General features: G+C 43.7%; 6 protein-coding genes across 10 annotated transcripts in view; 2 read left to right on the top strand and 4 right to left on the bottom strand.

Annotated features, from left to right (window-relative positions):
- The window catches only part of LOC119553826 (ecdysone-induced protein 78C), a 44,466-nt gene extending 41,069 nt beyond the window's left edge, over nucleotides 1-3,397 (bottom strand). Inside the window, exons 1-2 of the mRNA XM_037864459.1 lie at nucleotides 2,870-3,397; nucleotides 663-865 (exon numbers count right to left, since the gene is read on the bottom strand). Coding sequence (XP_037720387.1) covers nucleotides 663-865; nucleotides 2,870-2,946 — 280 coding nt within the window. The 5' untranslated portion in view covers nucleotides 2,947-3,397. The remainder of the gene's footprint in view (nucleotides 1-662; nucleotides 866-2,869) is intronic.
- A 1,045-nt stretch (nucleotides 3,398-4,442) lies between these two features.
- On the bottom strand, nucleotides 4,443-7,039 carry LOC119553138 (integrin-linked protein kinase homolog pat-4). Its single transcript, XM_037863335.1, has 4 exons — nucleotides 6,799-7,039; nucleotides 5,969-6,134; nucleotides 5,364-5,909; nucleotides 4,443-5,301 (listed from the first exon to the last, which is right to left on the bottom strand). Exons 1-4 carry the CDS (start codon nucleotides 6,885-6,887, stop codon nucleotides 4,756-4,758), a joined length of 1,347 nt encoding a protein of 448 aa, XP_037719263.1. The 5' UTR covers nucleotides 6,888-7,039; the 3' UTR covers nucleotides 4,443-4,755.
- Nucleotides 7,040-7,123: 84 nt separating this feature from the next.
- On the top strand, nucleotides 7,124-8,037 carry LOC119553139 (multifunctional methyltransferase subunit TRM112-like protein). The gene is made up of 3 exons (XM_037863336.1): nucleotides 7,124-7,308; nucleotides 7,374-7,475; nucleotides 7,716-8,037. The coding sequence occupies exons 1-3, from the start codon at nucleotides 7,231-7,233 to the stop codon at nucleotides 7,908-7,910; spliced, it is 375 nt and encodes a 124-aa protein (XP_037719264.1). The 5' UTR covers nucleotides 7,124-7,230; the 3' UTR covers nucleotides 7,911-8,037.
- LOC119553137 lies at nucleotides 7,985-14,183 on the bottom strand. 5 transcript variants are annotated; one of them, XM_037863330.1, is made up of 10 exons: nucleotides 13,647-14,183; nucleotides 11,963-12,071; nucleotides 11,708-11,869; nucleotides 11,131-11,306; nucleotides 10,571-10,957; nucleotides 9,957-10,210; nucleotides 9,675-9,900; nucleotides 8,940-9,437; nucleotides 8,568-8,702; nucleotides 7,985-8,450 (listed from the first exon to the last, which is right to left on the bottom strand). In XM_037863330.1, the coding sequence occupies exons 1-10, from the start codon at nucleotides 13,718-13,720 to the stop codon at nucleotides 8,243-8,245; spliced, it is 2,229 nt and encodes a 742-aa protein (XP_037719258.1). In that variant the 5' UTR covers nucleotides 13,721-14,183; the 3' UTR covers nucleotides 7,985-8,242. The 5 variants fall into 5 exon arrangements, with proteins under 5 accessions (XP_037719258.1, XP_037719259.1, XP_037719261.1 ...); XM_037863331.1 differs by having other exon boundaries at nucleotides 11,708-11,866; XM_037863333.1 differs by lacking the exon at nucleotides 8,940-9,437.
- Nucleotides 14,184-14,332: 149 nt separating this feature from the next.
- On the top strand, nucleotides 14,333-17,095 carry LOC119553810 (dynein regulatory complex subunit 2). Its single transcript, XM_037864431.1, has 3 exons — nucleotides 14,333-14,605; nucleotides 15,145-16,020; nucleotides 16,485-17,095. Exons 1-3 carry the CDS (start codon nucleotides 14,438-14,440, stop codon nucleotides 17,007-17,009), a joined length of 1,569 nt encoding a protein of 522 aa, XP_037720359.1. The 5' UTR covers nucleotides 14,333-14,437; the 3' UTR covers nucleotides 17,010-17,095.
- Nucleotides 17,096-17,221: 126 nt separating this feature from the next.
- LOC119552578 (uncharacterized oxidoreductase YjmC) lies at nucleotides 17,222-22,303 on the bottom strand. The gene is made up of 3 exons (XM_037862208.1): nucleotides 21,920-22,303; nucleotides 18,200-19,149; nucleotides 17,222-17,871 (listed from the first exon to the last, which is right to left on the bottom strand). Exons 1-3 carry the CDS (start codon nucleotides 22,137-22,139, stop codon nucleotides 17,713-17,715), a joined length of 1,329 nt encoding a protein of 442 aa, XP_037718136.1. The 5' UTR covers nucleotides 22,140-22,303; the 3' UTR covers nucleotides 17,222-17,712.
- Between the last annotated feature and the right edge of the window lie 70 nt (nucleotides 22,304-22,373).

Genomic DNA, 22,373 nt, shown 5'->3' with positions numbered 1-22,373 from the left:
GCAAACGTCAGGGAAGGAAAAACAACTTATACACTGCTAAAAAAAAATAGGAACCAGATATAAGAAATTGATTTGTGTTCTATATATTACAATTTTCACCAATTCTAACTTATTAATAATACGGGTATACCGGGTTACCCAATTGATTTTACTTTCCATCTAGAACATCTGTCCAGAATATTAAAAAAATAGTATTTGCTAAATTATTTGGGTATTTTGAGTCAATAAATATGTTATATATTTTGAGAATTATTTTAATTTGTTGCTTTTTAAAGAAAGAACATTTTTCCAATTGAAGATAATATTGAATTGCTATTAATACAACAAGGTTTATTTTCCCCCAGTGAGCAGTAGCAATCTGGCACAGATTGTGGCAGGACGGGCTGGTATTTCTGGCCAACACTTTCAACTGGGTGCTGTTGGCATGTAGAGTAAACTAAGCCAAAAGTGGCGCAGAGTGGGAGGAGCAGGGGCGCCGAAGGAGGAGAACCGGAGACGACGAATGTCAGCAACCTTAATAAAATGTTGCCATTCGCCGGCATTTCTTCGCTCCCTAGGTCATGATCTGTTCCGTGGGCAGCTATAAATAACGGCCACCGGGAAGAGTCAGGGGTTCAAAGGCCGGAACTCAGAGTCATCAGACTCCACCCCCCTTCACTCACCCAAGAGGACGTCACTGCATCCCGATCCGGAGTGCGAGCTCAGCGAGGAGATGTGTCCGTCCGACGGACTTTGGGGCGCTTCCCTCAGCGGACTGCTGGGCGTGGTCGGGGGCGTATTGAGGCAACGCTGGCTGCCCAAAGCAATCGGATGCGATCCAGTCGGCGATTCAATCTTGATGTAGCAGTTCCCAAGCACAGACAGTCTGAGAAGTATGGCAAATGAAATGGGTTTCAATGAGATTATTATAAATAATATTATAATTTCACAAAGTATTTTGAAATGACATAAATATCAGTTCCTAAAATCATTATACCATTTATTTCGCTCTTAAAAATATTATATAGCGTAAATGTAAAATACCTAATAGCCTCGGATATAATACGTTCTAAAGAACAAATATCCAAGTTATATCTTTTATGGCTTTCAATAGGTACAAAAAAGTAATTTATACTTTAATTGTTATTAGAAAGGACACAAAATTATTTACATTTCAAGAGTTACAATTGAGTTTGATAAAATTCAGTTCAATAAAATTTCTCTGCAGAAAAGTTTTTCAAATTACCGAAGGGGGTGGTAAAATATTTCCCCTCTTAAGTTTCCACAATGTCAATGCCAAAGGTAATTGCGGCCAAAGAAAAGCCGCAAAGTTGCTTAAAAATTCAAATAATTATCGTTAGCCCGAGTCCCATCCCCTGTTTATTTGCCTTGCACGTTTTCAACTCTTTTCTCTATTTTCCCATACCATTCGACCCCCCTTTCCGCCACCCATCTCTATTGTACGTAATTGATTGGAAAAATGGCCATTCATGTTAAGTGCAGGCGGCTATGGCCATTTATTCGAGGAGATATATAGGCGGGAGGGGCAAGACGGAGGACTTCTGTATCGGCCATATCTCTCTCCTGGCACAATTCTTAACTCGTTTTGCCTCGTAATTGGCCATTTTCCCTAGTTCAGGCCGGGCGAAGAATTTATTGAACATCAGCGTTTTGTGGGTGGGTGGCGGAAAACACTTGAGAACCTGCAGTTTTCCACCCACATTGATCGATTGTTTGGTAGTGTTTTGAAATTTAAGAGGACCAGGCAGTTCTTAAAGTCGCTGGTGAGGTGCCTGAGATTTATAGCACTTGCCTCAGTCAGGAGCAACAAATCTCGCTATCCGCATAAATCAAGTATACGCAATCTGCATTACTCATACGCCCTGTGGCTTAAGCCAAAACCGAAGCCAGTGGCTGCGGCAAGGGGATAAAAATCAATAGATGCTTTGCATGTGCCTTGCTCTCACATGATGCGGCTGCTTTTCGCATTTCCACATGTCCTTTTTGTATATTTTTTTCCCCCCATTTTCTTGCCTTTTCCACTTTGTGGCTGCTGATGCTGTTGCCTGTCATTGCATTTAGTTGGCATTTCCCAGGCTTTGTGTGTGTGTGTGTAGTTTTCCCTTACAATATTTCCACGTTGTTATGCACTTCACACAAGTGGAAGACACTTGGGTCTGCTGATGTTCCTGCCGCTTATATTGTCACAATATTTTCGCTTTTCAATGCGCCGCTCGAAAGCACAAGTGAAATATATGCCCATGTGGCATTTTGAGTTTGGCAAGCGGCCCCTTTTCGCCATTTTCTATGGCTTTATGTGCCGAATTCTGCAGAATGGAGCTCTTGATTTATTCAGCCATCCCCATCGATCGGTTTAAAGGACAAGAGCCGCCTGCTGCGAAGTAAATCTCATCATTTGCCATACACTGTCGTCGTTTGTTTCCATCTGCCTGCCATGTAATTTTCACATTTTTACTCATCAACGCCAACGTCATATCCATGGGATAACTTGCCCCGCGGGCCACCCACCGCCCACCGCCCACTCCCATTGTGTGGGCGTGGCATGCCGGCAAAGGAGGCACCAGCAGCAGCGGCAGCAGCAACAATAACCACCGCTGCAACACAGCAGATGCTGCAACTGCGGCTTTTGTGTGTGAAGGAAGTAGGTTAGTGGCTCACTCGTCAGCCAAATGAATGATGGAGTAACTGCGGCAAACTGTGGCTGAAAAGTTCCCTTTTTCTTTTTTGCATCCCGGGCAATTGTATGGTTAATTGAAATAAGAGATGATACAAAAAAAAATCCAAAAAAAAGGAAAGTGAAAGCCCATAAGAGGGGCAGGTGTGGTCATTAAATGGGGCACACATGTGCGCAGTATTTCCAGGCACTAACCTGGTTCTGGTGGGCTGCTCCGGCTCCTCCTCCTCCTCGATGATGTGACTCAAACCCGTGGTGTTTGAATACTCCATGGATTGCCGGCCCTCCAAGGGGCTGGCTGTTTTTCCGAGCTGTCACTAAAATACATTTAAGCAGCTGCACCACCGATTTCAGGCCAAACAAAAGTGATTGCAAGCCTGCAAAGTGAAAGTACTGCGCCTAAAAGATGCCACTAAATCTTGCACTTTCACTGCATAACGTTAGTGTTTAAAATTTAAAGCTTAATTTTTATTATTTTCACTTTTACACATCACTCTACCGAATTTATTGGGGTTTTCTATGTTTCTAAAGGGGAAATCCTTTGCGGAAATGCTCTTGCCGTTTGGCTAGCTGCCGTCATAACTGGCGTGGAATACTGTAAATCGGCTTTTGGCCACTGCAGTTTTGCCGTTTTTCCGTTTTAGCCCGTGCGGAGACCGAGCGACCAGCCTCTGGGCCCGAAAAGCGCCGACGACTACGACAGCGACAGGACGACGGCGACAACAAAATGCAGCAAAAAGTTTTTAAAGCTGCAGCAGCAACAGCAGCAGCAAATACAAAAAAAAAAGTAGCTTAGCTGCCACAGGATGTGAGGCAAGAGCGAGCCAGCAAAACAATCACATGGCTCGTTGCAAGCTTGCCGCAGCAACAACATTCTGGCCCGAATGAAGCGTTGCCGCAAAAACATAAACAGAGAGCCGCCAGCCGGTGAGAGCCAAAAGAGAGTGCCGAGAAAGTTTGGCCCAAACACTTTTCAAATTTTATAAAAATATTAATAATAATCTAAATATCATAAATAGATATACCCTATATTTTTTTACGCAACTCTTAGTTCTATCTTCGTTTTTTACCTACTACCGAACATAAAATATATTTAAAACTCTGAGAAAAAAATTTTTGTTCTACAATATCTTTAAAAATGAATTGTAAATTGTATAGTTCAGTATCTCTTTTGAAATACCATTAAAATAATATTTAAAAAAATGGATTTTTAAAATTTTGCAATCAAATTTAAGTTCATGAATATAAAATTTATAGGTTTAAAAAAATCGTACGAAATAAATTTTTCTAAGGAGTAATTGAATTATATACATTGTAAAAAATAACTTTAAAAAAATGTATAAAATGATATTACATAAAAAAAATAACTTTTAATAACATTATTTACAAAATATCAAAATAAACAACCAATAAAAATAATTTTTACTTTTGAATCCAATAAATAAAACCTCCTAAACAAAAATTATCTTTAAACAAATACAATAATTTTGTTCCGCTCTCGCAGAGAATTTCCCACGCCGGCGCGCTCTCCTCTTGAATCGCCGAGTTCGCTCTGCCCACGCGGGCTGCACAAAATCGCGTGCATGAGATGGAAACCAGGTCAGGGCCGCCTTGCTCGCGCTGCCCCAACCGCTGCGCTCCTGCATCGCCACCCACTCCGGCGGAAAGCTCTCTTCTTGTTTTGCTTCTCGGCGAGCAAGCTCTTTGGATTAAAGCTCTCCTTCGTAGCCCCATGGGTTGTGCCGCCTCCACTCGGGTACACAATCGGTTTAATTAATTAGTAACAAATATATTTCTGTATAAATACGATCCTAAAGGTTATCGAACTTAAAATGTACGACAAAATCGAGCACCCGCACTAAACATCGACGGAAAATCATAAGTAGAGAACAGTGAGACACAGAAACATAAATTCTAGACAGAGCAGTTGCACTTGCTTCGCCACTTCGGTACGGTTTTCGTTTTCGGTTAGGCTCAGTTAGACAAAGATAACACAAAGTAGTAATTACAATTAGTTGGCAAAACGAAGGTTTCTCAAGGCACATTTTGGCTTGGCATCTATTGATTTTGCTCCCCTCCTTTCAGCGCCGCATCTTCTCCAGAATGGGCACCACCATGTCGAACTTGGGCCGCTTGCCGGGATCCTCGTTCATGCAGATACCGATCAGCTTGGACATGTGCGACGAGGTGCCTGGCGGTATTTTGACACGCAGACCCTCCAGCGCAATCTTCATGCCGCACTCCATGGGCGACCACTCGGCGAAAGGCACCTCGCGTGTGGTCAGCTCCCAAATGAGTATGGCAAAGCTCCACATGTCGCAGGCCTCCCAGTTTCGATCCGCCTGCTTGCGCTGCAGTGCCTCCGGCGACATCCAGGCCGGCTGGTAGATGCGTCCCTTCTCCTGGAACGAGAACTTGGCGTCGCCCATGTTGATCCTCGCCGTTAGATCCTCATCAATCATCACATGATGGCTGTTCAGATGATATGTGGGAATGATGCGCTCCAGCGAGTGCAGGAAGGCCATTCCCCGAGCAACATCCAAGGCAAAGCTCACCGCCTGGCTGGTGTCCACCACCACACCAGTGGCTCCATGCAGCAGACTAAACAGCGAAGAACGTGGCATAAACTGTAAAGAATCATTTGTGGAGATTAAATAACGATCTCTGAAGTTATCTCAATCAAACCCACCTGACTAATGGTCACCAGATTAGGCGGCGAATTGCAAGCCCCTATAATGGGCAAAATGTTGGGGTGAGAGAAGATGCGCAGCTTAGGGAATTCCTCGTTGAAGTCCCGCGATATGCGAGGCGTGCACTGGCGCACGCCCAGTATCTTGGCCACCACGTCGTTCTTTTGCCACCGACCTCGCCAAGTTTCCCCCGACGGCGTCACCGAGAGCTTGGTGTGCAGGTCCAGGTCTCCCATACTAATTCCCTTGAAGCGGGACAAAGTGGCATCCCTTGACCGCGTCTTCATGCCCTGCCAGCTCTGCTCCTTGAAGCTGATCACCTTCACCTCCCTGCCGCTTCTCTCGACCATATCCTGTAGCCTTTTTGCCAAGCTGGGCTTTGCCTTCTCGATCGGCGTGTGCCCATCCTTGTTGGCGATGCCCACCTGGGCTCCCGCATTCAGCAAGTCCTCGCAGATCATGTCGTAGCCCCAGAAGCAGGCGTAGTGCAGGGGCGTGTTTCCATGCTCGTTTACCGCATTCACATCGCTGCGCTCTTTTATCAACTAAAGTGAGAGATATGAGTTTTAGGTAAGATAACTGATTGGTTTGTGCCTTATCTCACCATCTGGACCACGTCGCGGTGGCCATGAGCTGCCGCCAAATGGAGTGGGATGTCGTCGCCCATGTTGGTGGCATTTACGCGGGCTCCACGCTGCAGCAAAGTCTCCACCAGCTTGGCATGGCCCTCCTTGGCGACCCAGTGCAATGGACTGAAGCCATGGTCGTCACTAAAAAAAGAAATTAAATATTAGACATGACAGAAAATATTATATCTTTTAAATTATTAAATGCTTAAGACACGGAGTAGTTGTTCTCAGCCCGTAGTATATATATATATTTTAATATAACATTCAAAGATCTCATAGGATATAAAGGGATGCATATTTAATAATTATAATTTGCATTTCTCTTTAAACGCATTAATTATAAGTCAAGTTTCACAGTTAAAAAGATAGTTTCTTATCAATGTAAATAGTTACACATTTATAGTACATCTAGCATATACATAAAATGTATGCTTTATTTAGTACATAGATTTTAGGTACGGTTTCTGCTATATAAAAACCAAACGATTGCTTCTAATACAAAATTATAAGGGGTAAAAAACATCTGTAGAATACAATATAGAATCATTGTGTGGGAAGCGGGTTTTATGCTCGCGATATGCATACATATAAATTTTTGATTCGTCTGTTTACACAACACAAGAATAAATCATGACGTCACTGAGACTTCAAAGACCCTCGAAATCTTGGGCGTATTTGGGCGATGACTAAATGGGGATTCTTGGGATGGTACGGTACTACTCATAGGGTCTTTCTTTCTCACTAGCTCTTCATAAGCAACTAGAAAGTGACCAAATGGCTAGTTAGTTACTTGTTTTAGTTTTACCCCAAATTGTTGTCGTGCTCCGTTTCATCCAACCACAGGCGCACTTGAATCGAGTTGCCCTCGCGGCACCAGTGGAATATATCTTCCATTTCTCTCGTCACGCCTTTATTCCTCACTCAGTCACTGTTTTTAAAGGTTTTTCAACCCAAATTACATCTAGAAACGGCTAAAAACTATTAAAAGACGACAGTTGTGAGAATTTCTAATTAAAAAATTAGCAGTGTGACCGTTCAAAACATTTGACCACCAGTTCGCGTTGCCAACTGCTTCAGAACATCGATAGCTGCGTATTGAGATATCGATAGTTTCCGTGAAAAGGGAATGACCAAATCAGTAAGAAGAAGAAGGAACACAACGTGCACCGCAAATATTTTTAAAAACATTCCTATTAACTTGAATTACGGCCCGAATACAATATTGGAAAGCTAGAAAATGAAGCTCAGCACTTACAACTTCCTTACCTCCATGGCCATTAAGGGTGTAAAGGTGGGCTTTCCCCTCAAGCTGACGGTGAGTTCTGGAATCTATAACGCTTGCTATTGATTGTTTCATGGAATATTTGTTTTTCGAACCAGATAAGCAAAAAGGAAGTGGTGGAGAGCGAGTTCAATCCTACTTTCGTAGAGCGAATTCTACCCAAATTGGACTGGTCAGCGGTCTACGGAGCGGCACAGGTGGTGAGTGTTATTAGGTTCTTAAAGAGGAAGCTGTACGTAGAGAATACTGTACAACTTTCAAACAGTTCCCAACATGTTTTTAAAACAAGTAGACCTTAAAAGCCAGTTCTGTTTAAATCGTATAAATAGATTATAACATTATAATAGCATTGCCAACTTTTTTTATAATTTACATATGACATAAAGTAAACATTTTTCCAAGAACACCTTATAATTCCCTCCCAAATTCGTATCTTTCAGGCGGAACTCACAGAAGACATACCCGCTGTGCAACCGGAAAACATTGGCGAGAATGAGCTGCTCCTGCAGAAGCTGCACCACCTGCTGTTCGAGATCGACGTGCTCGAGGGTCAGCTGGAGTGCCCGGAAACAGGAAGGGTGTTCCCCATCACCGACGGCATACCCAACATGCTCCTCAACGAGGACGAGGTCTAGATCCGCCCAATGCTCAATGCTTTTTGTACTATAATCCCCTCTCTCCAGAAACGCATTATTATTAAGTAAGTTTGTTAGTTTTAAAGTCTGTTTATTTACGAGTTACTAAAAATAATTGGAGCTTGGATGGAATGTGATTTTTTTTTTGGGTCTTGAGATCTACGTACTCGTGGAGTGTGTTTGGGAGGGTTTTTGGGGGGAAGAGCAAAAAACACTTTACGACACATATAAATGGTAAGTCTAAATTTTTGGGGGGTGTTGCTTTCCATGTACTATGATTAGTCCCTTCTTCTTTGGCACCCTGGGGGAGATTCGAGATGGGGGACTCCCGCCTAGTTGCATTTGATGTTGGGGCTCTTGTTGCTGCCTTGAGCGTATATGCTGCCCTTGGCCAATCCTGACTGGGCTCCTTTGCAGAGTTCCGAATTTCCGCCCCTGGGTTTGTAGCTCCGTTCTGCCAAGAGACTTGCGTCTGGACCTTGAGTGGCCTGCTTTTGGAGCAGCTTGGTATTGGGTCCATTCCAGGTGACATAGTCAGCTCTGCAGAGAAAAATTGGATTTAAAAAAAAGTTCCAGGGAATTGCATTGTGAATTTAGATAGTTTTAAAAGAAGTTTTTTAAGATATGATATTTAAATTTTTTAAAACAGGTACTCACAATAGAAGATTTTCATCTGCACCCTTGTTAAGCTGAGAATTGGGTCCCAAACTGGCCATTCGTTCGATGATAGATTGGAATTCTGCCGATTCCGAATTGTTGGAGTTTCCAAAGCCCGAAGAGTGCTGGCGATGCCTGTTAGGGAAAGTTAATATACACTTGAATATAATAAATTCAAAATAAAAGTCAAAGATTATATAAGCTTTAGGCATGCCAAAAAAAGACGAGTAAATAGATTGTAAAGTTTAGCTCAAAACTGGATTCCCTGCTACAATCCATGCGAAATCCTGGAAAAACGCATGCGCAAACGACTGATTCAGATTCGAAATCTACTTAGCGAAACGGTAACGGTATCGGGTTTAGCGGGCATACTTCAGTGAATCGGTTTTGGTGCGAGCGCGACTTTCGAATGCAGCTGGCCTCCTCGCGATGGATGAGGAGTTGGACTGGGCCGACGAGGCCAGCGATGAGGACGTCATTGATGCGGAGTAGGAGGAGTAGGAGCTAGCATTCGAGGAGCCATGCAGGTAGCCGCCGATGCTGTAGTTATTGGTATCGCTGTGGCCATAATGGGTATAGCCGCCCTTGGCCAGGATGCCCTTGGTGGTCAGCCGCTCGTAGCTTTTCTGCCCGATGCGGGGTGAGTGTGCGGGTGAGGCATATGAGTGCGATGAGGATGCGCTCGATATGGATGACAGATGGGTCTCCAGCTTCTCCTCCACTGTGGGCGTCGGTGTGGGCGTGGCCTGGGCCAAAATGATCTGGGTGGTGAACGTCGATGGTGTGGTGACATTGATCGATGGCAGTATGTGGCGCTTGTGCGGTGGCTTCGGTTTGGATGAGGTGGTGGGCTCCACCACGGTGGGCAGGCTGGTTGATCGAGTGGCGCAAAGCAAGCGGACAGTGTGGATTTGATTTGATTTTTGTAAAATATTATTTGGTTCGGGGTTTTAGTCAGAGGCGAAGGCAGCAACAAAAGTTCACATAGAAAATAGGCAGTCGATTAACAAACGGATAAAGCAGCGGGCCAAAGAGAGAGAAGTGGTTGGGAAAAGCAGGTGGCAACGACCTTGGTTGGTTGGGGTAAAGGTAAAGTCATAGAGGTACCTGTCTCCAGTGGCACCATCCACCTGTTCGGTTCCCGTCGTGCTCTTGGTCAACTCCAGATGTTTGGTTTTCGAAGGCGCCTGCTTTTGGGCCCTCTGCTCATCCTCGTCCTGGACAATCTGCAGGATCTGGGTGGCCCGATCCTCGGCATAGTTAACCGACTCCAAGGCCATCAGTATTATGCGCTCGGCTATTTGTGGGTACTTCTCCTTGAGCAACGTTTGCACTGCAAATAAAAATGTATAAGCTAGATGGGACTTCAATCTCTCGATCTCCACTTACTTTTTATCTTCTCCTCCTCTGTATATTCCTTGGGTCTCAGAGGAATGTGTACACCACCCTGATCCCCGGCAGCCTTCTGTTCTGGGTTCAATTCTGGTGGTCGATTGTTGGGCCTATGTGGCTGTTGCATCTCGCGTTTTGTGTAGCCCAAGGAAATCAACTTCTCCGAGGCAAACTGCACATTATTATCCGCATTAGCAAGGATATCCAGCAGCAGCTCTTCATCCGCCTTGGGAAATATATTCTTCATGTATCTATGGGGGATAGTAAGGTATTACTTGACCAATACACTTATTTTAGGGGTTAAGAACGAACAAATAAATAAATAATTTAGCTTACAACATTTAGAGTCTTAAAAATTGTGACTTACAAGAGTTACCTTGAGTGTTAAAAATAATAATTATAATTAAAATTCGATAGTATGAACATAATCCACATAATCTTAATAAAAGTAGACAAAAAATCCCCATAACAAGATTTGATTTTAGAAATAAATGAATTAAAAATCGATTCTCTCTTGAGCGGACAACTCGCGGACAAGAAAATAATGGCGAAAATAAATAAAGATCTAGGGAATTCAATTCGATTTCCCCCAAATGGAAATCCCAGCGAACCTCAGTTTCATCTTGGGCGAGGAATGCGGCCTGGGCGAGCTGCGCCACAGGGGCGATCCGTGCAGAGCTGGCGGTACAGCCGAGCCCGGAGGCAGGACCACCTGGTGGCCAGGATGGCCAGGACCGCCCGAGCCTCCGGGACCACCAGGACCGCTCTGCACGCTCACGAGGCTACCGAAACGTCCGCCGGGCAAGGGACTGGCCGTGCGCGAGGTGCGCCGACTAGCCACCGTGTCCGGACGACGTGCCGGTGGCGTCATGTAGAAGGCGGAGCTGCTGTGGAACAGGTGCCGCTGCGAGGGGGGCGTCACGAAGGGACCGGGCATGGTCACCGGGTGCTTCTCCACCTGCAGAGCACTGATGACGACCGCCTCGCTGTTATAGTAGCTGTGGGTTTTCGTGGGTTAGTAAGCGTGGGATGAGTGTTTAATCGTGGTTAGGCGGGTGCAGTAAGCGGCGTTAGGCAGCGTGTGAGAAGACAGAGAGGTAAGTACGCAGATTAGTGGGGATTAGCTGAGTTGGCACGAAAGCTGGGCTAGAGTCTACCGCCAATTGCTTACCGCTTAAGCAGGAGGCGTATGTGATTCTCGCCTGCGGTGGGGAACATGTTCTGGATCTTGGTTACCACCGCATCCGTTTCCGCTTGGGTGGTGAAGGAGGTCTCCTGGATGGTGGAGCGCCGCGAGAGATTCGCACCCAGGCGAGCTCGTTGAAAGGGCAAAGGTGAAGACATTTCCTGAGGGTTAGGAAGAAAAATATTAGGTAACAAAGTGTTCTTTCATAAAATATTGATACTATACTATATATTCTTGGATACTATATCAAAATTCTTTATGTTGTTGTTACACTGTTAAAAACCTTTAACATAAAATCAGGATAATCACTAACATATTCATTTGTTGCATAGCTACTTAATGCAACATTTATTTTTTAAGCCGCGGGAGTGCGAGGGAGATGGAGATATGCATGCAGCAAGACAATTGTTTCCGAAATTGCTCACCTTGCTCTAAAATCTATACATTTTTAAAGCACCCCCACAGTGGGTTTAAGAACTTGTGCCACTTGATTGACAATTATGGTTGTCTGTTCATAGTTTCTTGTAGATTCTCTTCTTACATCAATCTGTAGCCAACTCACCAATTGTCCCCTGGAGGAGGCCGATAACAATGGACTGGTTGAGACGTTGTGTAGCGTCGGATGCTGTCGCTCTTGGAAGGCCCGAATCGCGGTAAGGTTGTTGCTGGGATGGACGTGGTACGGCGAGCTGTTGTGCGAGGTCTGCGGCTGACTGACCAACTGCTGCAAGGAACGAGAATGCCAGGTTGCATGTTCCATTATAAAATCAATAAAATGCAAAGTGCCCCAATCGGAATAATAAGCGGCGGAGGTTACCTGCAAGGCTATCGACTCCGTGGAGCAGCGCTCGTCCTGCAACTGCCTGTAACTGCGTCCGCGCGGATCCTCCAGCTGCATGGCCTTGGTCAGGTAGTTTATGTAATAGCTGGAAGAGTAAGAAGCATAAGAAGGGTGGCCGAATGGAAGATGAGCTTGCAAGAAATCAAAGGCCACCAAATGACCTCCCACACAGGGCCAATCGAAAGCTCCGGGATTCAGGCCAAGGGTGGACTTATTTTAGCCGGCCGGTTGGTGGTGGTTTGGATTGGGATTGGCTTGGGATTCTGGCCACATGTTGATGGTCTTCTGGGAGGGCAGACAGGTAAAGGGTGCAGGGTGAAGAAAAAGGAACCGCCTAAACCGAGACACGTGCCAAGTAGCTGCCAAAAGGCGGACGCACAGTCGTCATTTCCATCTCCGTTTGGCAGGCCATCATGGCTCTGATTTTCGGATTGGGAATGGGGATTTGTGGGGTTGCTGATGCAAAACTCGTCTCCGGCTGAGTAGCCTCTTGAATTAACGTATGACAGTCGTTGGGCTTGTTGCTTAATTGCACAAACCCTTTAAAAAATGGGTGGTTGGGTCATATATGTGGCGCATACATATATCAGAGACTAAGGAGAAGTTAAAGACCCCGCTGGCATCCGACGACGCGGAAGTGACACAATTTATGAAGCTGAAACGAGGCCAATTGGAGTGGTTAAGGAGCCCTAAGTAGTCCATGGGGAAATGGCCCCGTCACATGAGGTCTTTGGAATTTAGAACAAGCCACTTGTTTAATTCAGCTACATAAAATACTATGGAATTTAATTTAAATTTTATTCAACCAATTTAAAATTGATTAAAAGAAGGCAGACTTCAATAATACAACTTCGAAAAATATTTAAGACTTATCTTTCGGTTCCGAAAACTTATACATTTTATGTGGAACTTTGTTATCTTGAAACATGAATTTTGAAATGCCCTTTGAGTTTTCGGTGTTAACTTTTAAGCAATACGGAAGTACAATCATACTTTAGCAAATGTTAATAATAATTTATAAATTTAGTGAGTATGCTTCTTCTTTATTACATTGTATAAGGTATATTAATTGGTATTCTCTCTAGAAAGAAGCTTATTAAGTACTTTTTTACACAGAAAATAATGTGAGAATCATCAACTTGATACATTTTGACTTACAATTTTTGCCATTGTATATTATATATTTCATGTTTTCATTCTCTCTCTTTTGAAATACACAATATGTAATACATGTCATACGCGTTAAATAAAGACTGTATTTAATCAAAATTTTATTATAATTTGTATTTATATCAACTTTTGTATCAGTGTACAGGAAGTTCTTTAAAAATTAACATCAACGAACCTTCGGACAGTTATCCTACCGTTAAGCCAGACATCGTGAACCTTCGCTGAACTTTTACTGGACACCCACCACCCACTTGGTATTTTAAAGCCACCGTGGCACCCACCACCCACTTTCCTTCGCCCACCGAAAGTGCCTCCCAAGGCAACGGTGGCACGCAAATTAATCAGTTGCCTCCCGTGGCAACCTATCAAAATCCCCCTCCTTTCAAGCGCCACATCTCTCAGTACAGTCCGGTTTTCACGACTTTGTGTTTAATGAATGCATAAATATTTATGACGGCTTGTATTACACATGCATGCACTTGCAGCTCACCAATTTCCAGTTGTCTGATCGTATTTGCAGTCCCAGCCGGGCGGCATTTTCTGATATCCACCGGATTCGCTCATTTTCACCGCTTAAACGCAGATACAGATACAGTTGCACTTGGTGATACGAGATACTGCGAACGACTGTTGGTTTATTGCTATTATTTTTGTTGGCCGAATGTTTATGGACGTTTAAAGTCGCATTCGCAGCTTGTTTGCCGACTGTCTGCAACCCCGAAAAAGTTGGCAGCCAGGCAGCCAGGAGTGCCCTTGCCACTTATGCTGCGGAGCTTTGTAGTTGCCTTTGTCGGATGGTTCGGATTTGGGGGTTGTAACCACCCTCGCCAGCCAGGCAGCAGAGCTATTTTTGTTTACAAGGCAGTGCCAGCCGGGAAAAAGGAAAAAGGAGCAGGGACCACAACACACACGAGATGGCGTGCCTTCAGTGGAGGGCTTAACTACCCGGAACGGAATCGAATCGAACTGAAATGCTTAAGGGTCTTTCCGGAATTTCGGAGCTATAAACAACCTCGCGAGCCAAGCTTTGAGCGTCAACTGAGGAAATCAAAGTCGGGTGTTGGAGCTTCAGATGCTGCGCCAAAACCCAAAAAGAGAGTCGCTTGAAAAAGCTGAAAGCCAGTGTTGGAATCTACCCTTCGAAAGCTCTGAGCAACACTTTGATTCAGCTTTCAAGTAAACTCACACAATTCAAATTCAGTTTGCCAACCGATTACCCGAAAATTATACTCCATATTTTTGCGCTTTTGAATTCATAGTTCTATAAGATACACTAGCGATATGGCGGACGTTTTGGCGCGCATTACGCGCATTTCGGCCAACTACCTCGAGGAAATGGCGGAGGAGGAGCCCCAGGGACCGCCAAAACTGACCAGGGCCCAAAAGAAGGCCATCAAGAAGGAGGCCAAGCGACAGGCGATGTTCGATGAGAAGCGCCTCATCATGCGGGTGGGTTAATGAAATATTTATGGTTACACAGAAGACAATAACTAAAAAATATTATGCAATATAAATTAAATAAGTTAGAAATGCTATTAAGATTACAAATGGATATCATTATATTATATTTAATTATCAAAACTGATTAGCTTTTTATAAAAATAATTTTTATGAGCAGTTATCTACACATTAGGGACTTTTGTTTTATTTTTGGAAGCTTTAGCGTTACTGTTTTTAAATCGGAAATGAGTCTTAGTTTATAAGTAAGAGATATATATAAATAGTTAAAATATCAATTTGAAATTAAATCAGAATAAAATGGATTAAGGTAATTTTGTAGGGGTATTATAAACCTATAAGGGCCATTTTCTTGCCTGCATGTTAAATCAAAAGTATGTTTTAAGCCCTAAATATTTCTACACTTTTGAAACTGCAACCATTTATGACCCTATTTTATTATAAAAACAAGAAGCTTTTACTAAGAACTTACTATGCCTACTGATTAATACAATACTCCTTTCTTAATCCTGATCCCCTGATCCTTTCAGGATGCCCTGATGCGGGAACTGGAGATGGGCAAGCGCATGGAGGAGAAGGGCAACGAGGAGTGGCACGAGATGTGTCGCGAGATTAAGATCAAGGAGCTGAACGAGGAGATGACGGCGTGGGGCGAGCGCTCGGAGCGGATCATCCAGGCGAAGAACGACCACATCAAGATGCTCCTTGACGACATGTCGCAGACGCAGGATCAGCACGTGCGTTGCTACAGCAAGACGGTGGAGCTGATCGACCACATCCGCGACTGCTTCCACGTGATGCTGGGCGGGGTGCGGAGCATGTACGACCAGCAGGCGGACGAGATGCTGCGGGACTACTACGAGGAGGTGCGCCGACGCACCGAGGAAGTGGAGGCCATGAAATCGAACTCGGAGAACATCATCCATGCCACCAACATCACCACCAGGGATCAGATTAAGGAGGACTACACCATCTATCTGGAACAGCGCGACGATCGGGTGAACACCGAGATTGAGAACCGGTTCAAGATCCGGGATCAGATAGTCCGCCGGATGACGCACATGCAGCAGCAGCTCAACGACTTCGTGGAGTCGTTAAGGAGCACCGAACTGGACGCCCACAAGTACGAGAAGATCCACTGGCTGACGGAGCGCCAGGCGGCCTTCATGGAGGAGTCCCGAAAGCTAAATGCCGAGGAGTCCAAGTACATCAACATGCAGGCCGACCTCCAGCGCGAAATGGTTCGCATGGATGTGGAGAACAACTCCACGCTGAATGACCTCCGCCTGGAGTTCCAGTACTTCACCAACGTGCGCAAGAAGATCGAGCTCAACCAGGAGATGGACCGCGAGATCACCCACGAGAAGCTGCGCATCCTCACCGGCGAGTGCTACGAATTGACAAAGGTAATATAAGCTAGAGGGATATAGAACACTATTCCAAAAAAGGAATATAACTAACTTCCGATCAGTTATCAACATTGAATTTCTTAATCTGAAAAATATTTAACCCATTGCAAGTACTTAAAGTTTAAAAGGTTATGGTCATATAACACTTGCTTAAACTCTTAAGTAATGACTGGATTTGTTTAAAAGAATCATTGAAAACTAGAAAAAATGGTATACAGTTAAATTGAAGTAGTAAGTCAAAACATATGTTGAAGCTTATGGTGCTAAGACCTTTTTAAATAAGTCCAGTCAGTAAATATACATTTTATCGAGTGTCTTATGGCGATAGAGCTCGTCTGGACTCTCCTGCAACCATTTTCTGAATGTAAACATAATTTTCTTTATCCAAAAAATTATTAGAATATACAATATACATATGTAAAAATTATTTTTTAATTTTTATACCTTAACCTATTCCCCAGCAAATGGAAAAGCATGTGAAGAGCGGGGAGTTACTTTTGGCCCTGTCGATCACCTGCAGGAAACTGCAGACCGAGGCGGAGAAGGTAATCCTGGGCGGCGAAGTTTTCGACGACACCGAGGTGGAGGTGAACGAGAACTTTAAGCTGCAGACCCTCAACCTGAAGGATCACGTGGACATAAGCGAGGAGGAACTGGTGGAGCTGAACAAGAGCCTGAAGAACTTCTGGCGCCGCCAGGCGATGGCCGAGGCCCAAAACCTGCTGATGCTGGAGGAGAAGCGCCGCCTCACCGAGGACAACCAGCGCCTGATCGACTTCATCAAGTCCATGAGCGTCACCGAGGATCCCGAGGAACTGCGAACTGCCATGCATGTGTCCTCCCCGAGTCAGCCCATGCCACCCAAGCTCTTCGACACCAAGTGCCAGGAATTCAGATCCAGGAAGGTCCTAAGGTCTCCAACGGCACACAAAGATGCCAAATTCGAATCCCAAGCCATTTTAACCGAAGTCATCTTGGATTATTAATACCATACTTAAGGCGTCCATTAAAGTCAACTGTTTGATTTCAGTGTATAAATATTATTTTGGGATGATATTAAATTTTAAAATTATGTGTTCTGACTTTAAAACCTTATCAGAACTTAATTACTCAAATTTGGCATTCCAGAAATGAGAATATAAAAGAATATGTGGATAATACTGATAAGAAACCCCCAAAGAACAATCATAAACACAAATTTATCATCGAGCATTTATCATTTTAATAATTACGTAATTGCTGAACACAACTTGGATATCTTTAAGTGTCAAAAGCGATATATTGTACAACAAATAGTTTTCTAAAAAGAAATTTAGACGTCCCTTTACTTATAATAAAAGTGCAAGCTGCAAGTCTTTACTCTACTTTATATTGCTAATTTACTAGAAGAATGCCATAGATCGTAAAAAATGTTTTTTGATAATTCGATTTTAAAATGTACGAAAACAAATTAACATCTGTATTTAAGAGCTAGGACAGCCTTCTAGAAAACTAGAAATATTTTTTAAGTGCACGGGGATATGTAACAAACTATAAATGAGCACCCGCGCAAATCAAGCTGTTGCGAATATCAATATTTCTTGCAGTGTAAAGTAACATAGTGCTTTGGTCCGTCGAAATGCAGAGGCTTCTCCAGCATATGGCATCGGGTGAGCTTGGCTCCCTATTTTAAATCCAGAATTTTCGAGTTTAGACAAAGCTCAGGGGCTTGATATTAAGTTTTTCGGCCAGGTTGGCACAGGTATTGAGCTGATTCTCCAGGTACTGGATACCGCCGGCAGCATCGACGTCAGCCATTCCGTTTCGCTCCTTGTCTCCAGCCAACAAGACGGGCTTGCTGGGATCGGTCTGTGAAAAGAAATCCATAAATTCATTAGAACTATTTATAAGATTTATATTAACTATACCAAAAATATTATAAACTGTCTGATTTCTTTTGATATCTTTTGTCAAGATAATACACTTGGTTGGCTTATCATATCACAATCATATTATAATCTCTCTAAATTCAATTGAATAGAATAAGATTATCTTGGTGGGAGTAATCTATGTAGAGTTTTGATAAGATAACAAAGTGCCTTATTTCTTAAATGGTATAAATAAAAATTTGTTAAAAAATATATTATAAACTCTAATTTAAAACTTTAAAAATTGAAAAGCTCTTATATATTCTTACCGGCGTAGTGCCCCTCAGGCGGGAGTTGAAGTCAGTCATGCGCTCCTCGAAGTTGGGGGCAAAGCAGTTGGGATCCACGGCGATGAAGACCTGGCCGAGATCGGCGGCGGAATCGGCACCAGCGTGGGTCCACTTCCTCACCTGGGTGGAGTAGTTGGCGCCGGACATAACGCCCGACAGGATGTCCACCATGGCGCCGAGGCCATAGCCCTTGTAGCCCGAGGTCAGCTCGGATCCGCCCAGGGGCATTAGGCAGCCAGTGCTGAAGCCCAGCTCCGCATCGTTGGTCACCGCTCCATTGGGATCCTGGGCCCAGCCATCGGGCAGGGGAGCTCCCTTCCTGCGCTGGATCTCGATTTTGCCCACAGCCACGGCGGTGGTGGCCATGTCCAGGAGGAACTTATCGCCATTGGTGGCATTGGCGCCCAAGGACAGAGGGTTGGTGCCCAGGGCAGCCTCCTTGGCGCGCGTGGGCGCCATCAGGGGCGAGGTGTTCGTCATGGACATGCCCACCAGACCCTGCTCCATGGCCCTGATGGCATACCAACCAGCCATGCCATAGTGGTTCGATCCCTTGGCACACACCCAGCCAACGCCCACAGTTTTGGCCTTCTTAATGGCCAGATCCATGCAGTAGTTGCCCACCACGGCGCCCAATCCATTCAAACCATCCACCCAGGCGGTGGCCGGGGTTTCCTTCAGGATCTTGGGCACAGCTCCACCATCCGTGGAGTTAATGGCCAGATCGTTGATGTACATCTCCAGGCGGTTCATGCCGTGGCTGAAGTGTCCTCGGTGATCGGCGGCCACCAGGAGATCCGCCTGGGCCTCGGCATGGGCCTGGGGCACCTTTACGGCCTTGAAGCAGTCGATCATGAAGCGACGCGACTCGGCAACGGCCACAAGTTTCGGAGCAGCGGAGGACATGGTGCGGATCGTAGAGGAAAAGTCTGAAAGGGGTGGTGGGCTCACTTTAGAACTGAGAAGTAGCTATTACTATTCCGATTTCCCGGAGCGAAACGTGTGCTTTCGGATACGCGGCGCTTGAGCGACTGGAGGCGAAAACCATTCCAATGGTCTCAGGCAACCGAAGCGAACTTCTAATTGTTCTGGCAATCTCTCACCCATACCAAAAACACAAAACCCTAAGCGGTTGGAAACAGACCAAATAGGCTCTATATGCTCGCTCTATCTGCTAATGTTTATTTATTCTTTTTGCAAACCCGAAATTCTCGAGGCGAATATGCTTATCAGCCTTATGTTTAGTCGGGTTTCTACTGGCTTTCTAAAAGGTTCTCTACCTGATATTATACATACATGGTATATATTATGGTATATAATGGAATCGCAATCTCTGAAAATTGTCTAGCGCGTGTAACGTGTTTATATTTCTCAGCTTTTATTTTTCGGTTCTGCCTCTCTATACTTTCTATTATAGGGGGCTCGCAAGTCTATATACACACATTATTTATTCACTCGCAGCTTATTTATTATCTGTGCGCGAGTATTTCAAGTTGTTTGTGCTGAATGTGTGTGGGTAGAGTATCTGTGTGCGCCTGGTAATGACCTTGAACTTGTGGAAATTGTTTCTGTACTTTGATATTAATGCCTTGGAATGAAAGGCAAGTGATCGAGTTGAAAGAAAAGTAATGCTCTAGGGCATTTCAATTTGAGTTCATTTACTTGGTGGGTGGTGGGAGAAAGTGGGACGGGACTGAGGGGCGTTCTTCCATCTAAACCATATAATTTTGTTGACCTTACACAACGAAAGCGAGGGTGACAGATGGGCACATGGCACACACAAACACCCACTGCTAACACCCAATTAAGTTGATGGGTTTACAAGCTTTATCTTATCGGAACCCAGTCAGACCACTCGAAAAAATAAGCCAATTTCATGGTAAATGAGGCATTATTTGTTGTATTTAATAAGTTGTAAAGGTGTGACACGAAACATAAATTATTTGCCCATCAGAACACTCGTAAAAATAATGAAGTATAGTGGATAATACGAATTATTTTAATATTTTATTATGCTGGATTTATTGTAGTGCTTAACTAGATCCAAGCTATGATAAACAATAAAGTTGTGCCTATGACCAGGAATTGGGAATATAATATTCAATTTAAAATTATAAATGTATGGCCTAAAACACACATCCCCTGCATTTTATACCAATTCTGGAACATTTCAAAGTTTATTTATCAACAAGGCCTGACTCAGTTTTCAGTTTTAGATTGATCTTAAAACGACTTTGTTTATTTTGATGATGAAATAAAAATCGCCAACGCCCATCTGTTAATTATTAAATATTTTGGCAGATCTTAGAGAGCTTCTCTCTGGTCTACCCACTTATCTTATCGGGTTTAGCCCGTATTCCAAAATATATTTGAAGAGCTTCGGGGGTCTGGCACCTAATCAATCTGGAGTAGACGAGTACATTAAGTAATAACAATAAACAACAACTGTTGGGTTTAGGTAAACAAGTTTTATGACCGATTTGCTGCGCTTATTAACACCTTTCTTGAGTAATGGCAGAAAAATGATCGTTCCGGGTATTTGCAGCGGGTGTAAAAATGATTAAAAGGCAATTGAAATGAAACCAGTTCTTAAACTGCTCTTTATTTTTGCAAAAAAGGAAGAGCAAGTGCTTAATGAGTTTTCAAACTGAGCAATCAAAATGTGATTAGTAAGAAATGCAAGGCAGACCAAGGGACGCCTCCATACCCATTCCTTTCTTTGTTTATATTGTTAATAAAGAACCCGCCCCCCTTTTCTTATAAAGTCGCCACTTGTTCGCCAAACATTTTTTTTTGGACTTTGCTTGGTTGTCAAAAGAGATACATTTATTTTTAATTATAAACGTCTATAGAAATTCGTTGGCGCGGCGTGTGGGAGTCATTATGAGAAAATTTTGCAAAAACCGGCTGAGTTATGGTAAGAGTGAGAGGGGGGAAAAAGAAACAGACAAAATTTTAAAAAGACAGGGTTGTCAACTACTTTAGGAACAAGAAGATTATAAAACAGAGATCAACAGGTTCTAGATTCGATAATGATCGTTCATAATGTAATAAAAACTATCTTCTTTTAAAATAAATCTCTTGTAAGTGGGTTTCTCAGAAATAATATTAAAACTAACTATGTTGAATTTAGTGGGCTCTTTATAGTCTTTATACATGTATGATCCAGTTTCCACATATAATATCAAAGACTAGTTAATAATCCTAATTTCCATTACGATAGTGAAATTGTTTTCAGTTTGATGAAAGCAGTCTGATTTAAGCCCACTCATTTTTAAATGATATTTGTTAGCGGTTAAGTAAACTGAAAGAAACCCAGTTATTTTTGATCTTCTTTATATCATATCAGGCTTATAATATTGTAGTATGTGGTTTATTTTTATAATATGTAATGAGTGTATCTTAATAATGATACTTTTTGGTCTGAGTTCTAAGTTTTTATTGGGTCTTTATAACTGAAACGGTTAACGTTTTTGTTTTTCCTAACATTAAAGATCTCTAATATTTAATCAGCTGAAAACTATTTATTTATTTTTCAGTACCTCTTAAGGCTTTTTTCGGTATCTACTTAGATTATTTAGAGTTATCTGATTTCTATTATTGCTTTACAAAATGCGTGATTCACATTTAAGATTCTGCTGCCGCATCATAAATCAGCAATTGCACGCGCAATTTGCATAAATCGGGTTTTGAACTTACCGCTGGCATTAGCATGCGCGTTTGGCGCCTGCGCAGCTGCTGCTGCCTGTGTTGCTGTTGTTTTGCTGGCCAAAAGTGCAGCAGGTCGCCCACAAGTGGGCCAATGCAATTGGCGCCTTTGAAGCGGCGGCAGAAACCGCCAATTGGACAAATGAGCGGGGGCGTTAGCAGCGCAGCTGACCGCCGTAAGAGATCGACGTAGCAATGTCAACGCAGTCATGTCGGCAAATAAGGTAAGGTAGCGCCAAAAGGGGTAACCAAAACAGAACAGAAGAGAGCGGGAGAGTGGGAGAGCGAGAACCCGAGAAGCGCGTCCACAGGTCTGCTACGTAATATGTTACGTATACGTAAGCAAGCAAGAGACTGCGTGAGAGAGAGAGAGAGCGGGGTGGAAATCCCAATCAGAATCCCAATCAGCTGATACGACTGCCGTGAGCTTTGCTTTTTCGCCTGC

The sequence above is a fragment of the Drosophila subpulchrella genome, chromosome 3L, assembly GCF_014743375.2.
Source record: "Drosophila subpulchrella strain 33 F10 #4 breed RU33 chromosome 3L, RU_Dsub_v1.1 Primary Assembly, whole genome shotgun sequence".
In the NCBI taxonomy this organism is placed as follows: Eukaryota; Metazoa; Arthropoda; class Insecta; order Diptera; family Drosophilidae; genus Drosophila; species Drosophila subpulchrella.
This window is presented reverse-complemented; position numbering and strand designations above follow the sequence as displayed.

Bases quoted from the DNA above. Each gene is read 5' to 3' on its own strand.
- LOC119553138 (XM_037863335.1), bottom strand. From the start codon at position 6,887: ATGGAAGATATATTCCACTGGTGCCGCGAGGGCAACTCGATTCAAGTG. The intron at 5,910-5,968 runs GTGAGATAAGGC...CTCTCACTTTAG, and splicing joins ACCGCGACGTGGTCCAGATG to TTGATAAAAGAGCGCAGCGA. The intron at 5,302-5,363 runs GTGGGTTTGATT...GATTCTTTACAG, and splicing joins ATCTGGTGACCATTAGTCAG to TTTATGCCACGTTCTTCGCT.
- LOC119553139 (XM_037863336.1), top strand. From the start codon at position 7,231: ATGAAGCTCAGCACTTACAACTTCCTTACCTCCATGGCCATTAAGGGT. The intron at 7,309-7,373 runs GTGAGTTCTGGA...TTTTCGAACCAG, and splicing joins GCTTTCCCCTCAAGCTGACG to ATAAGCAAAAAGGAAGTGGT. The intron at 7,476-7,715 runs GTGAGTGTTATT...CGTATCTTTCAG, and splicing joins TCTACGGAGCGGCACAGGTG to GCGGAACTCACAGAAGACAT.
- LOC119553137 (XM_037863330.1), bottom strand. From the start codon at position 13,720: ATGAGCGAATCCGGTGGATATCAGAAAATGCCGCCCGGCTGGGACTGC. The intron at 11,307-11,707 runs GTGAGTTGGCTA...CCTAACCCTCAG, and splicing joins CCTCCTCCAGGGGACAATTG to GAAATGTCTTCACCTTTGCC. The intron at 10,211-10,570 runs GTTCGCTGGGAT...TATCCCCCATAG, and splicing joins TCGCCCAAGATGAAACTGAG to ATACATGAAGAATATATTTC.
- LOC119553810 (XM_037864431.1), top strand. From the start codon at position 14,438: ATGGCGGACGTTTTGGCGCGCATTACGCGCATTTCGGCCAACTACCTC. The intron at 14,606-15,144 runs GTGGGTTAATGA...TGATCCTTTCAG, and splicing joins AGAAGCGCCTCATCATGCGG to GATGCCCTGATGCGGGAACT. The intron at 16,021-16,484 runs GTAATATAAGCT...CCTATTCCCCAG, and splicing joins AGTGCTACGAATTGACAAAG to CAAATGGAAAAGCATGTGAA.
- LOC119552578 (XM_037862208.1), bottom strand. From the start codon at position 22,139: ATGACTGCGTTGACATTGCTACGTCGATCTCTTACGGCGGTCAGCTGC. The intron at 19,150-21,919 runs GTAAGTTCAAAA...CACCCCTTTCAG, and splicing joins CGCGCATGCTAATGCCAGCG to ACTTTTCCTCTACGATCCGC. The intron at 17,872-18,199 runs GTAAGAATATAT...TTCTTTTCACAG, and splicing joins GCCTGAGGGGCACTACGCCG to ACCGATCCCAGCAAGCCCGT.